Source organism: Anas acuta, chromosome 1 (genome assembly GCF_963932015.1).
Source record: "Anas acuta chromosome 1, bAnaAcu1.1, whole genome shotgun sequence".
Classification (NCBI taxonomy): domain Eukaryota; kingdom Metazoa; phylum Chordata; class Aves; order Anseriformes; family Anatidae; genus Anas; species Anas acuta.
Genome location: NC_088979.1, coordinates 113,719,749 through 113,734,464, shown reverse-complemented (window position 1 = coordinate 113,734,464; position 14,716 = coordinate 113,719,749). Strand labels below are relative to the sequence as shown.

General features: G+C 41.2%; 2 protein-coding genes across 2 annotated transcripts in view; one reads left to right on the top strand and one right to left on the bottom strand.

The window, feature by feature from the left end:
- The first annotated feature begins 6,380 nt into the window (after nt 1-6,380).
- HHLA2 (HHLA2 member of B7 family) lies at nt 6,381-14,316 on the top strand. The gene is made up of 6 exons (XM_068693847.1): nt 6,381-7,031; nt 7,688-7,999; nt 8,367-8,627; nt 10,104-10,394; nt 12,083-12,186; nt 13,131-14,316. Exons 1-6 carry the CDS (start codon nt 6,971-6,973, stop codon nt 13,173-13,175), a joined length of 1,074 nt encoding a protein of 357 aa, XP_068549948.1. The 5' UTR covers nt 6,381-6,970; the 3' UTR covers nt 13,176-14,316.
- Nucleotides 14,048-14,716, bottom strand: part of MYH15 (myosin heavy chain 15) — a 67,178-nt gene continuing 66,509 nt past the window's right edge. Inside the window, exon 43 of the mRNA XM_068693808.1 lies at nt 14,048-14,188. Within this exon, the coding sequence (XP_068549909.1) occupies nt 14,171-14,188 (18 nt within the window). The 3' untranslated portion in view covers nt 14,048-14,170. The remainder of the gene's footprint in view (nt 14,189-14,716) is intronic.

Genomic DNA, 14,716 nt, shown 5'->3' with positions numbered 1-14,716 from the left:
AACTTGTCCCTTAACTTGGTCAATAGCGTATAAGGGTTTGCTACCACAGGGTGTATGTCTTCAGTGATTTTACTTATGGCCCTCAAATCCTGAACTAACCTATAGCTTTTTTCATCTGCCTTTTTAATTGGCAATATGTGTGTATTGTATTCTGATTCACATTCGATCAATAATCCATACTGTAAAAATTTATCAATTATCTCTTTAATTCCTTTCCTATCTTCTATCCTCAAAGGATATTACTTAACCTTAACGGGTTTCTCTCCTGGCTTTAATTTAATAATTATTAAGGTCACATTTTTGCTCTTCCAGGGACTTCGGTAGCCCAAACTCCTGGACATATTGATCTGTGATCTCTAAAGGTATTTCACTTTTAGGGTCTAATAAATCTCTACCTAAGAGTGCCCATAAGGAGTTAGGCGTATATAAAAATCTGTGTATGCCCCATTGTTTCCCTAACTTGTACTTCAAAGGTTCACAAAAATAAGCCTTTTCGGTTACACCTTGTCCTGGTTTCAGTTAGAATAGAGTTAATTTTCTTCCTAGTAGCTGGTGGAATGCTGTGTTTTGGCTTAGGATGAGAAGAGTGTTGATAACACCCCGATGTTTTAATTGTTGCAGAGCAGTGCTTATACCAAGCCAAGGACATCTCAGCTTCTTGCTCTGTCCTGCCAACGGGCAGGCTGGGGTGCAGTAAGAGCTGGGAAGGGACAGACCCAGGACAGGTGACCCAAACTAGCCAAAGGGGTATTCCATACCATCTGACGTCATGCTAAACAATATATAGGGGTGGCTAGCCGGGGGAGGGGGCCGGACTGCTCGGGGTTAGGCTGGGCATTGGTCAGCGGGTGGTGAGCAATTGCATAGTGCATCACTTGTTTGTACATATTATTAGTAGTGGTTCTATTATCATCATTGTATTATTACTATTATTATTATTATTATTATTATTTTGTCTTATTAAACTGTCTTTATCTCAACTCACGGGCTTCACTTTCCATTTCTCTCCCCCGTCCCAGAGAGGGAGGGGGAGGGTGAGCAAACGGCTGCGTGGTGTTTAGCTGCCAGCCGGGTTAAACCAAAACACACCTTTTACCCTAACATAATAATTCTGTGAAGGCATTAATGCTTGATTTAGAACTGAATACGTTGCCCCATATAAATAAGAAATTTCACTTCCATTCCTCCCCTAGCTTCATTATAATCAGTGGAGGATCCGCTAGGGTAGATTCCCCAGGTCCCCGTTATTCCTGTTGAAATCAGGGACCAATGATTACCCTAGAAAAAGGCTAGTCAATTTGTCCTCCGAAGCCAGGTCCAAACCGTTTTGTTTTATTTATTTATTTATTTATTTTCATTACATTTCAGAGTTGGTCCAAAAATTCCGTAGGGGTTTCTTTTAGACCTTGTTGGAAGCATATTCTCAATTCCCAATTCATCCAGATTTTAGTATTTACTTAGCCGTTCATAATTTTAGGGATGATTAGGGTCTCAGTGGGGTCGGTCAGGGGAATGCAGTTGTCCACAGTTCCCTGAGCGGTCCCATCGGTAATCTCAGCTCGCACATGAACTCAGGTTGTTTTAAGAGTTAACTGTTTTTCTGTTTCCATAACAACTCTCTCTCGGACCCATCCCCATCGTGATCCCTTTGCCCCAAAGGGCTAACACCCATGATTTTAAGATCTCTGCCTAGAGCAGAGGCAGAACTATTAACATTCCTACATCCTCTTTCCCTGCTCATTCAACTTCAAACACCTTTAACACTTTCAACAACCCTTTTAACACTTCCTTTATCTCTCTCCAGCCTGTACTTCTCTAATGCCAACATCAAAGGCTCAGTCAGGGGCCAACTTAATTCCGTACCTTTTCCCACCAAGATGCTGAAACAACATCAGTATACAACATTTCATCCTATTCTCCTTCTCAAAACCAACATTAACTGTAGCAAAACATTAGAGTTTAAAGTTCCATTTAGGGGCCACTTTTCTCCACATTCCAGCTTATAAAGCGGCCACCATTGATTACAATATTTTATCAATGTTTTCCTGTTCACACTTCCACCGGCAGATCCTCCAATATCCTTCCAGTGACTCAAAACACATCCTAACGCACTTTTCTTAGGAATTTCACTGCTTACTCGCCCCCCCATTTTCCAGTTTACACTTTCAGAATACACGTGTTACTTACAAAAGCGTATCACAAAAACGTATCACTCACAAAATTACAGGCATGCAATATCTTTCAGTAGCGATGTCACAAAGCTACTATTACCAGCAATATTGCTAAAATCACAATAACAATAGTCAGAGTCAAATTCCACATGCGATAAGTCAGAAAACCGAACTGTGTAACACCATAACGATATCTTTCTTATAACAATGCCACGAACCTACTATTACCACCAGAAAAATAGCCAAAATCACAGTAACAATAACCAGAGTTAAATACCATACTCCATGAGTCAGAAAACCGAAATAAACAACACAATTCCAGATGGACCTTAAAGCGAGCTCTTTCCTTAAGGTCCCCAAATATACTTATGGTGCTTACCACAAAGTTTATACCAAACACTGCCTCGCAGAAGATCACCTTCTGACTTACAGACAGTTCCAGATACAGATGGACCTCAAGGTCCCCAGATATACTTGTGGTACTAACCACAAAGTATATACCAAATACTGTCCTGCAGAAGTCACCTTCCGACTTACTGGACAGTCCCAGATGACCGGTCTACCAGAAAACCAAACCAGAATAAAGAATATACTCACTTACAATGATGGGGTCCTTGTCTGCCTCCGCAGTGATCCGGTGAGTCGAGGAGTCCCTCCGGGAAATCCCGGGGGTACCCTAGGGAGTCCTGTCCCCAGCGGGTCCTGCGGTCCGGCAGAGAGGTCGTCCCATCTGGGGTGCCAGATTGATTCAAAGATCGAAGCCGAAATTCCTTTAAGTGGTATATTCTTTATTGCAGCGCTGGATGCACGGGGGATCTCTCCACCTATCGTGCATACCCAAAGCGGAAAGCAGTCTTGAATTTATACAATCAATCTATCAATATTCTACAAGCGCCTATACATATGCATTACCTATCCCCGCCTTCCCTCGCTTCTCATGCTAATTAGCCTTTTGGCACCTTGCGCCTGCGTAGAGCCTCCCAAGAATTGTGGGCAGGGGTCTTTGGGACGTGGGCAGGGGTCTTTGGGAGGAAGACCCCGAGTCTTCCTCACAGTGTACTTTTCACCTTTGGTCAGGAATCTGCTGAATTGGCACGTTTCTTAATTGCGAGAGCTGGTTGTTGCCAATTCTTCCGTTTGTTGTATCTTTATAATGAATTCCAATGTCCAATTTTGAGATTTATAGTCCTTACATTTGTTTCTCTGTCCGTCTGCCGCTTCCTTATCATGAGTTCCAGTGTCTTGTTTCGAGATATACAGTCCATGTCTGGGGATTGTCCTTGCCTCCCCAATGCCTCCCCAATACCTCCTTAATCACCCCCCACATCTCTTCCCCTTCCTGCCTTCCTCTGCTAGCAGGTAGGCTAGAGACTGGCGGACACTCCAAAATTATGTTGAGCTCAATTCTGTTCCCATGGAATTTTAGGGAAGCAGAATCCATCCCACTGCCCCATAATATAACAACACTGACAATTAAGAGTCAATAAATGTATCCATTCAAATGTGATTTACATTATATAAATTACTGAAAAGCTCAAAAGAATCTAAAGTCAAAGATCTGACATTGCCAATAACTTGTAGGCTGTGAATACGATAAGGTTTGTTCAGTCTCAGGCATTTCTCACAAGGCGAGTGATTTAGAATGAAAGACAAAATATGAATTTCAAAAACAACTCCTGAACGTATCAGCAGAAGGGCACATATCAGCAAAACAGCACACTTCAACAATTAAATTAAAACGATCTTTTGCTCAAGTTTTACACCTGTACCAATGGCAAGGGAAGCCAGGATTAATTTGTCTAATTTTTTATCTACTTTACACCACAACAAAAATTATTCAAAAGCGCATACTTCTTTCTGTCCATTAAATGGAGTCTAGACCTATACTTAAAGAAAAGTGACCATAGCTGAGACATGAATATGCCTCATTAAAAATAGTGGTTTTTGTTTGTTTTTCACCAACTGACCAGATGAAAACTTGAAAGGCACTTCTGTGAGGACGGGAAAGCAACTTTACTGGCGCACCATTGCTTGATATCCTGTTGAGTTGTGTCCTCATCCACGACGCTGTACCAGAGTAATCCCGCTGCCTGGGCCTTCCTTAACATCTCTTCCTGATACTGGGAATACACCCAGCTCCTCTGGCTTCCTAACTCCCCAGATCTCTTCCCCTTCCTGCCTTCCTCTGCTAGCAGGTAGGCTAGAGACTGGCGGACAGCTGGGATCAGGAGCGTGCTTCCAAAGCAATTTCTCCAGGCACTCTCACCCACTGTCTTTTGGGTCACTTTAGGGAGTGAGGAAGACTAACTGGGTCTGTTTTGGATCAAACTGAACGAAAAATGTGGTCTGCTGGCATACCTAGTGAGCCCTGATAAGCATTTAGCCCATAAAAGGTCTGTTTTCCTTGCTCCACATACACAGGTGGTCAGACAGCTGGCTAAAAGCAGCTTGTAGCTACCGAGCTCATCCTCGGGCCTCTCCTTCAACGTGGGCATCCGTGGGACTACGCTGTCAAAATACTTTTCTTTTTTCTTTTTTTTTTTTTTTAAAGCACCCCACCATCATGGCAGGCCCTTCCCCTCGCCCCCACCCCAGGACCAGGACGTGCGGCTGCCGAGGCGGTGGCCCCGCTCCCCGGCCCTGCTTCTGCCTCAGGCCCGCCCCAACGCCTCCGCGCCGCGCCGGGCGGCGACCTGGAGAGGGCCGCTCCGCAACCTCCTCCTCCCGCTCCGCCTCCATTTCGGAGCCCCCGCCCCGCCCATAGCAACCCAGTGCCGAGAGTGGTAGCGGCAGCCAATCCTAGCAAGGGATTGCTAGATTCAAATTTTCTGTGCCAGGCTGCATGAGGCACGGACCCAATTTACTACACCAATGTCTCCTGAAGATCCGTCTCCTGAAGATTCAGAGGGGAAATTCTAGAGAATTAGTACGGCAGGCATGGAGTTTTATCAATAAGTGGAAAAAAAAAAAAAAAAAAGAGGTAAGAATTTGTACACCTGCGGTCCTTTGCTCGCTGGTAAAACTTGACGTGCTCAGGTATGTCTAGTTCTCCTAAATGCGTGCATTCCTGAAACGTGCTGTTATTATCCTGCTGTTAATATCATGTTGTTATCATGTTGTGCTGTATTTTGAAGTAGTTCATGTGGATGGAGCAGGGACGTGGTCTGTCAGTTACAGTATGATTACGCTTGTGCTCTTCTGTTTGTGAGCTTGCAAAACTGATGGGAGAGCCTCCTCTGTGTTCCTACCCTACACTTCCTAGTCTCTAGATGCATTTTTCCAAGTTCAGCCAATGCACTTTTGATCAAGTAAAGACTCTTTATGCCTGCAGCATTTGCAAATTCCAAAAGGCAAATGTTGCATTAATAAGAAAACTTTGTTGCAGTAACAAGGAATCTGTTTTAGGAAATGAAAAAATCTGTCTTGACAAGGGACATTTTACATCCTTTTGGAAAAGGCACTTGACCGCTTTCCCTCGGTGTCCTATTCATGAATTTTGAAGATTATTTTTTCCTAGCCTTGTAATAACACTGAGGGTTAACACATGAAAAAATGAGAAGGTGAATTACATTGTAAGGAGCGGCCCCCAACCATTATAAAATGTACAGTAAGGGCCAAAAATCTGGCCCCAACTTACTGCGAACTAAAAGCGTGATACAGGCCCTGATAAACTGTACAGAGATAACAACACAGTTAAGGCAAATCTTTTACCTGCATTTAAAAAGGTCATCTCCCATCCTTTTACGCTGTCAGTTTGAAATGAATAAATCAACAAAAACATGAAGGAACATAAGAAACCATCTCTTCTCCTCTGTTTACTTTCCATATGTGCTACCGTTTGGGGTAGGGCTTATTTCTTTTGCTTATGTATAATGATAAAGATGACAACTCTTATTCTTTTTTATTTTTTTTTTGACAGGGGAATTAATTCCGACATTATTTATTAACAGTTAAGAATCAATTTGGGGTAAAACACTCCTGAAGCAAAAGAAGACAAAGATTGTGTCACAAATGTCCATGGCCACTGAGTGTGTTAAGCACCTGGGCTTCAGCTGCCCACGTTTGTGCCACACAGCTTGGCTGGTGGAGGACATTGTGATAGCACTCAGTGGTCAGTAGTTGTTAGCACTGAAAGTGGCTTGAAGTACATTGGGTGGGCTTGTGCTGAGGGAAAGTCACGCAGATTGCTCTGCCAGGGTTGCCAGATCTCCCTGCGCTGGAGAGGGCATTGAGCTTTCCAAGAAGGCAGTGGCAAACAGCTACAGCCAGGCACTTGCCACCAGCCCAACAAGGTTGTGTGACCTTGACCAAGAATGTCCATGCAGCGTCACCAAGTGAATACAATTGGTTGTGAAAAATATTCACTTAAAATTCTGAAATTGAACATCAATAGCAATTGGATATTCTTTGTGTATTATTGACTTGTGCTGGGGCTGGGACAGCATTCCCGGATGCCATGAGTGGTGGTGAGGCCATTTTGAGAAGTTCTGTCCTTCCTCTCAGTCACACAGTTGTGTACTTTTGTCCGTACAACAGCTTGGCCTCTTCCTGCATCATTGTGGGGGTGCTACAGCTGGGTCCTGAGTCCAATTAAATCCACTACACCTGCAGCGGGGCAGGATGGCTATGGGATAGGGCAAGAGGTAGCATCCTCTTGACATGTGGTAGCATCCAAGACATGTGGTTTGGTGACTGAGCTGTGGACCCCAAAGTGAGGGGCAAATCTTTTAGCTGCGTTTAAAAAGGCTGTCTCCCCTCCTTTTTTGTTGTCAGTTTGAGGTGAATAAACCAACGAAGACATGAAGGGGCAGAAGATACCATCTCTTCTCTGTTTGCTTTCCATATGTGCTACAACTTGGGGTAGGTTTTAATTCTTTTGTTTATGAAATAATGATAAAGATGACAACTCTTATTCTTTTTCTTGATGGGGGAATTAATTCTGACATTATTTATTAATGGTTAAGGATCAACTCGGCGGTGAGGCCATTTTGAGAAGTTCTGTCCTTCCTGTCAGTCGCACAATTGCGTGCTTTTGTCTGTACAACTGCTTGGCCCTGTGTAAGGGTCACTGATCACCCAGATCATTGCCAGCCAGCTCTATGAACATATGAGTAAGGAACAAGCTGCAGCTTGAGGCTGGGGACTCTCTCACCCGGATTTGGGATCGGAGGTGGTGCTTTTGGAAAAGCACAGGAAACTCAGGTGGCTAAGGCAGAGGCATGCTGATGTAAATGTACAGATGGATAGTCAGGTTGCCCACTTAACCTGAGTTCAAAGCTCAGAGCCCTGCATTATGATACTGATCAAACTTAACGGAGAAAAGCTGCCACCCTTGCTGTCCCAGAGATCTGTGCTACAGAAAATCTTTGAAAGAGTGTGCTGTTGAAACACACGGTGGGAGTGTTCTACCTGTTGGAGCCAAAGAACTTTTTGGGTCAGGGATAAGGAGGGGCAGAAAAATGCTTATAAGCTAGATTTAATGTAATCCACTCATTTGTACTTACACATTTCTACAGAAAAGGAAACGGTAACAGGGCTGTTTGCAAAGGATGTCATCCTTCCTTGTCCTTTTCCACCTGGTGATGATGAAGTAATTTACTGGAAGAAAGAAGAAAATGATGTACATAGCTACTACGACAGGAGGGATTATCTGGAAAGCCAACACCTGAATTACAGAAACAGAACTCACGTTTTTCATGAGCAAATTCCTCATGGAAATGCCTCCTTGAAACTTATTAACCTGACCTTGACTGATGAGGGCCTTTACCTCTGCTATGTGGGAACACAACAAACTAAAACAGAAGTGGAAGTTGAGCTGCATGTGCAAGGTCAGTAAGATAAAAGTGCTTGGATGATGCTAGTAGAAACTGGATAACACCCACAGATTGTCTGACATGATTTCTTACATAGTATTGAAATCCTCCAGGGGAACAGAGCACTTCTTGGGCCTGTTGGTGTTCTCTTTGTCTCTGGAGAAATGTAACAAGTTAAAAAATCACACTGCAGCATTGCTTCTGATAACCTACCTACATTACTAAGTAATGCCATTCTTTCTTCTGAAACCACATTAAATTTTGTTTTCTGTTGTGCTTATTGTCCCCAGTGTCATTTCAAAAGACCAATCACTTCAACTTGGAAAGGATTTTGAAAATAATAGGACTGCTGTGTTTTTTTTGTTTGTTTGTTTTAATCTAGTTGCCTCTTATTATGCACTGGAGTACCAAAAGAAAGACACAGAAAGGATGCTGACATGCTCTGCCTTTCTTACGTATCCAGCACCAAATATAACTTGGGTAATGGGCAATGAAACCATCCAAGAAACACATCGTGAGGAAACTAGGGATGGCATTCTCTATTCTCTTCGAAGTCACCAGAGCATTGTAACCACATCTGATCCTTACTCCTGTCATATTCCTCTCCCTCAAGGGAAGTGGACTGCTGAATGGAGGATGAAAGGTAGGAATAAAGGGAGGCCTCTTCCTGCAACATTATGGAGTGCAATGGCTGGGTTCTGAGCCCAATAAATCCACTACACTGCAGTGGGGCAGCGTGGGTATGGCATAATGCAAGAGGTTGCATCCTCATCCTCTTAGAAAGTCCTCAGTTACAATTACAAGCCAGCACAAGTCCAAGAAGTAGGGAAAGGAGGGGGTAGCTCACGTTTCTGTAAGTTTGCTTTACTTTTGCTTTCTTTGTCTATTCTCCACCTTGTGCCAGAGCTTTTTCAGTACCATTCAATCCTTTATTCTCACTTCTCCTGAAGTGCAGTCTTAAGTACCCAGGTGCAGCATGTGGGGTGCATAGCAGTGAAGAACAGCAGCACTGCTTATGTTTGGGCAAACTGCAGCTGATCTTGTTATTTAATGGACAACAGATATGAAAATTACAGTCTCCATTTTGTCTCAAGCAATCCCAAGCATTCTCTGGATATTCAGATACTGGTACTTTTCAGCCTCTCAAGTATCTTAGGAAGTATTTTTAATTGGATCAAGAGGAATGCAAGAGCAGTTCCCTTATTGGATATGCATGGCTGCCTCCATTGCTCAGATTTCTCCCTGAAGTGTACCCAGTACACACTCAGCTCCTAACCCACTGCATATGCTTCAGAACAAGGGTGGTGTTTTTAATTTACGTACCTTCCGACTCTGGAAGGCTTCAACTAGGGTATCAGAGCAGGTAACAAGTGCACCAGAAACGTCTGTTTTGTTCATCTGCCTTTCCAAGTCACAAGTGGAAAAGGTCCATTTCATTACAGCGTTGTTTAAATTGCCCTGCATCTGTCTGCTGTCTCGCTGAAACATTTTTGAGAATATATTGCTTTCCTGTTCCTTATATAATAGCAGCACTGGGTACCGTTTCTTTCTTTCCTAATGGTTTTCAGCACCACACCTCTGCTTATTTGGATCCATGCACAGAAACCAAGTGTGGTTATACTATGTCAAAATAATGTATTATACTTCCTTTCTAGCAGACTGCCAGCCACCATGCCTCCTGTTTTTTCCCTTGCTTGTAGCAGATCTCTGCAGTTAAATAGATAGTCATGCTATGATGTTAATTTGTCGCATACTAGTATATTATTGGATCATTACGTGTTAGTTCCACTTACCTGCCCATCACCAGGTCAAATCAGTTCTGTTAGTCAGTCCCTCATAGTCCCCCAGTTTAGGTGAGAAATAGCAAAATGAAAACAAATTCAATTTTAACAAGTATATATTGTTACAAATTAGATTTGTTTTAAAACGTATATATGATCAGTTTGTATTTAAAAATCTTTAAATTCTTCTAGAAGAATACTGTGATGTTTGAATAGGATATCAAAACAATGGAGTATGTTTTGAAATGTTTGTGTTATACCAATTGGTGAAAAAACTAACCATCCTTGATAATATTTTCTAAAACAGTTACAGAGTGTTTTGTAATTGTCTGTTTCAGACCAACTGTCAAAAGCAAAAGGAAGTAGAGTTGCCTTTCCTTGTGAATTCAGCAGTGACCCTTTACACAGAGAGGGCATCAGTGTTGTCTGGAAACGAATCAGAAATTCAGAGACCTCAGTCCTGGCCATCTTCAATGGTACCTTTACCTATCTCCACTATCAAGTCCGGATTAACCAAAGTGACTTTTCACTGCTATTGAGTGATCTTACCTCAAGTGACAGTGGAGAATATCTCTGTAACATTTCAACACCTCACTACACAAAACTCACAGTGAGAACTTTGGAAGTTGGTAAGTTGCTGCTCCTTCCCTATCAGAGGGTGGGGACAAATGAGGGGAATACAGGGCCAGAGTCAACCAGAAATCTGTGAAATACTGAAAAACATTAAGACATATGTATTTAAAGACTTCTTTCTTTCTTCAAAGCACAGAGGGCTGTGCAGCTGAGAGCACAAAGAAACTTATGGACTCATATCCTAAATGCTGTGTTGGTAGCAAATACTCTCTTTAAAGGTAGGAGGGAGATGAAGGCATGCCCGTAGAAGTGGTACAATTTTTATTCTGTGGAAGAAACCTTGTTGAGAAAAGCATGTAGTTGTTATTTTCAAAGCTTTAATTCTGCACAGCAGGCCTTTTTTACACTTGGAAATATGTATGTTTGTATGTATGTCTTCCTTTTTATGAACTGTAGTAAACATCCAGCTGTGAAGTCTTAGTTACAGTTATTTCATTATCTCTGGTTTCAAGCAGACTTAGGATTAACTTCTCTATCTATTGAAAACATTTACTTGAGGTTAAAAAAAACCTGACTCCAGCTTTTTAAAATCATAGTGTAAACCAATTACAGAGTTTTTCAAAAATAGCGTGCTGTTTGGGGTGGTGCCTCTTGAACTCTCCGTTCAAAGGGAAAGGAAAAAAAACAAAATCACATTCAAGCAGTAGCAAGTAGGCATCCATTAAATGCAATCAACTCAAAGACAGAGAACTAATATATGGCACCTCCATTATTGTTTTAAAAAAGAAGTAAACTTGAAACAGTCTGCAGAATGTGAAACACAGAGGCAACATAGCAAAAATGGGAATAGAGTAAGTTATAACACCTGGATATTTGTCTTCCCTTCCTTCCCCACCACAGCTTGGTTTCTGTCTGAAACTATAGGGTGTTCTAGATGGCAGCGACTATACACATGGTATATATATGAAGGAGGGGAGTTAACGTAAAGAAAAGTGTTGAGTCAGACAAACATACCTCCTTGAAGCTCACATTCCAGCATGATCGTCCTTATCCTGTAAACCTAAGTTTACGGCGGAGTGTAGAAATTTCCAAAAAAATGTTTTTGAACAAGATGCGGCAGTGGAAAGGAAACCTGAAATAGAAGAACTGTAGATGAACAAATGAGTCCTTCAAATGTGAGTGTTCTCATACTGATGAGAGGAGCTGAAACAATGCTGCCTAGAACCAGAGCCAACCTCGGCCAGATGGGCTTTTGTGTCCTGTGGAATCTGTTGGTACCACCCACTTCTGCAATTCGGGAGTACCGTTAATGGCATTAAGCACTGTACCTGGAAGCAGCATTTACACACCTGAGAACTTAGTTGTTTATCAACAGGACTTGTATAGAAATTCTCAACTCATATTTAATGAGAACACAATTTTCTATCAGCACAGTTAAGTAAAGCAATTGGCTTTTACCCATTCACCCTTAATTCATTAAAGTATCCTTTTGAAATCTTCACTTATAGGATGGGTCATGTAACTTGACCATTGTATCAGTACCATTAACAATAAATGGAAATGTTCTGCCTTAATCATAGGTATGAGATTATAAGTAAGAGAAAAATCATAATTTTGATGTAAGTATCAAATAACAATGAATGACAACGAATAATTGAATATAAAATATCACAGATTAATATTCACTATTATTCAATAAGTTTTTGAGTTCCTGTTTAACATTTTGGAATTTGTATTTCTATAGAACATTCAGATAACACTTGGAAAACTGTGACATTACTTGTACTGGTGCTGATAGTACTGGCAGCGATAGGACTGGCAGTGACAGGAGCCTATCTCTGTCGCAAGGTACGTACAAACATTATGGTATTTACTTTTGAGCATACTATTAAGCTGAATTTCAGACCTTGAATGTTTGACCAAAACAGATTTGATTTTCATGGGATAAAGGATGCAAACAACACTGAAAAACTTAGAATAATAAATCTCAGCTTAAGTAAATTGCCCTATTTTTTTCTATATTCTATGTCCAAAAAGCCCTCCTTAGCACATCTAGGCAATAGTATTTTAGTTGTAACAATGCTAACATGCCCTTTCCTTGACCAGATTGCTCTCCTGCACTCTCTAGAAAGATGAAAAAACTGATTACCTGTCACAAACACTTGCTGATAGCTTGCTTTGAAAATAACCAGTTTTGTAATTTTCTCTCACTTTTATTTAAGACAAACAAAACCAGCAAAGATCCCCAAACTACGGGCTGTACTAGCATTCATTTGGGCCCAAATTATCATTTCAGCTCTGTCCAACTTCAAAATTCAACGCAGCTTGTTTGTGTAAAGACATGCAAATTGCTTTGTTTGGGAGACTGCTGTGACCATATAGCCTCTAATTCATCTCTCTGTACAACTGTCCTATTTACTAGTGCTACCAAGTCAGAAGGACATATGGTTGTCTCCCTGATAGAATAATAGAACCAATACCTTTGAGATGAAGCTGTTTCATTTAAAGAACTTAAGCAAGATGAATATATATTGGGACCTGTAGAAACCTTTAACATATAATTGGAGGAAGCAGAGCAATTTACAAGTTAACACTGCTCTGTTTACATTGATGAGAACTAAATGGAAGAAACGGGAATGCTGCTGCCCTTTTATGTACCTGTTTATTTTATTCAGCTGACATTAAAATAGAAGATAGTGACTTACCTCTAACATGATTATGTCTTGTTCTGTTCCTACTGGGGGGTTAATTTTATGCATCAGTAGTTCTCATGGATGTTTTTGTTCAAATAGAAAATGGGGATCACTCCAAGATGCAGGGGATCAGGAGTGCTATAAGCACTTTGACATACCAAAAAATACCCGTCTCCACAAACACAGACACTACTGAGAATGCTGCTGAAATACAAGCTTGAGCAGAGGAGTTCCTTCGTCTTCCCAATTGAATTACACTGAGAACCAAGTGGAAAGGCAGTCATCTGAACAATAACAAACAAGTAAAGTGACAAAGAACATATACAAGTCAATTGACATTTGTATGTGAGGAGTCTGCATGAAGAACCGGAATGCGAGTGTACTAAAAGGACAATGAAAAAGTGTCACACAAGGTTGAGTTTTGAGTGTCGGTGGACTTTGGGTTTCTTTTTAGACTATGAGGGGAAGAGAGGGCTTAATGTTTTGCACTTCGTTGAGTATTGTAATTGCAGTTCCATGACAACTCTTCCCTTTGTTTTCAGTTTTGACATTGAAAAGTTTTAAAAGAATGCTGTTTATGAGCCAGGGGCAGTCCTTATGGGATAAGTCCCTCAGCAGCATCTTTTAGGCCCCTTGTGCAGCTGGAGAACAAAAATGCTTTCACTGATACTAGTGGAAGTTTCTAAACTGACCATTTGCATGAAATTTAGTTTCTGCTGTCCTAAAAAAAAAAAAGGTGTAGCCTTTGACTGGCAGGACAGCTAGAAGCTGGGCTATCCCAGCTTTTAGGGCTGTCTCCTACACAGGTTTACTCCAGAGTGCTTTAACGATCTGCACATGAAGGATGTGGGACTGTGAAACGTGACTGGATTTGCCCTTAGGTTTGATTTCATCTGCCAATTAGGATTTGTTGCAACATAATGAAGTGGGTTGTTGGCAGTGTGTAATCTTGTATTGATCCCTGGAGCTTGACAAAACAGAAATACATAGAAATGAATGTAATCCACTACAGAGTCTCTTTGGGTTTTCACTTGACATTTATTTCTGTAACTGCTTTTTTTTTTTTTCCCCATACACCTGCTTTTGGTTATGCCTGATTATATGAAACCTCTTCTCATATTTGTCAGCTTGGACTGCACTTACTCCTCTTCATGAACCTGAAATGCAATTGAGAGAGATAGTACACAACTGTTAAAATTAAACTGTTACATTTAAACTGCTAGAAATTAAAATTAAATTGTTGAATTTGAACTCTTTAACAGGTTAATTAAAATTAAAACTTGAACAGTTTTTAAAAGTTTACAGGGGGGTTTAGAGTTCAAGTTTACATGTAAATGACAGAAGTTTCTGTTAACTAACGCTTCTGCTTCCTAGCATTGCCAGCTTGTGTCTGAAATACACTAACACTAAATGGATGTACCATATTGAATTTAGCCATCACTTAGAGTCTTACTTGAGCTAAGAAGACAGGCCTCTTGTCCTTATGCTAAGATGTGTATCATCCCTTTGACAGCTGAGGATTTCTATAGAGCCCTGTTGCAATACATGTTGTTGTTTGCTCTGAATCACACATACTTTCAAAAGTTTCCAGGAACATGAAAAGCCGTAGTAGAGAAGGTATTTTTAGGGCTACACTATTGAAAAAAAAAAAAAAAAAGTCTTTCCAATGTCTTTCTCTTCCTAAA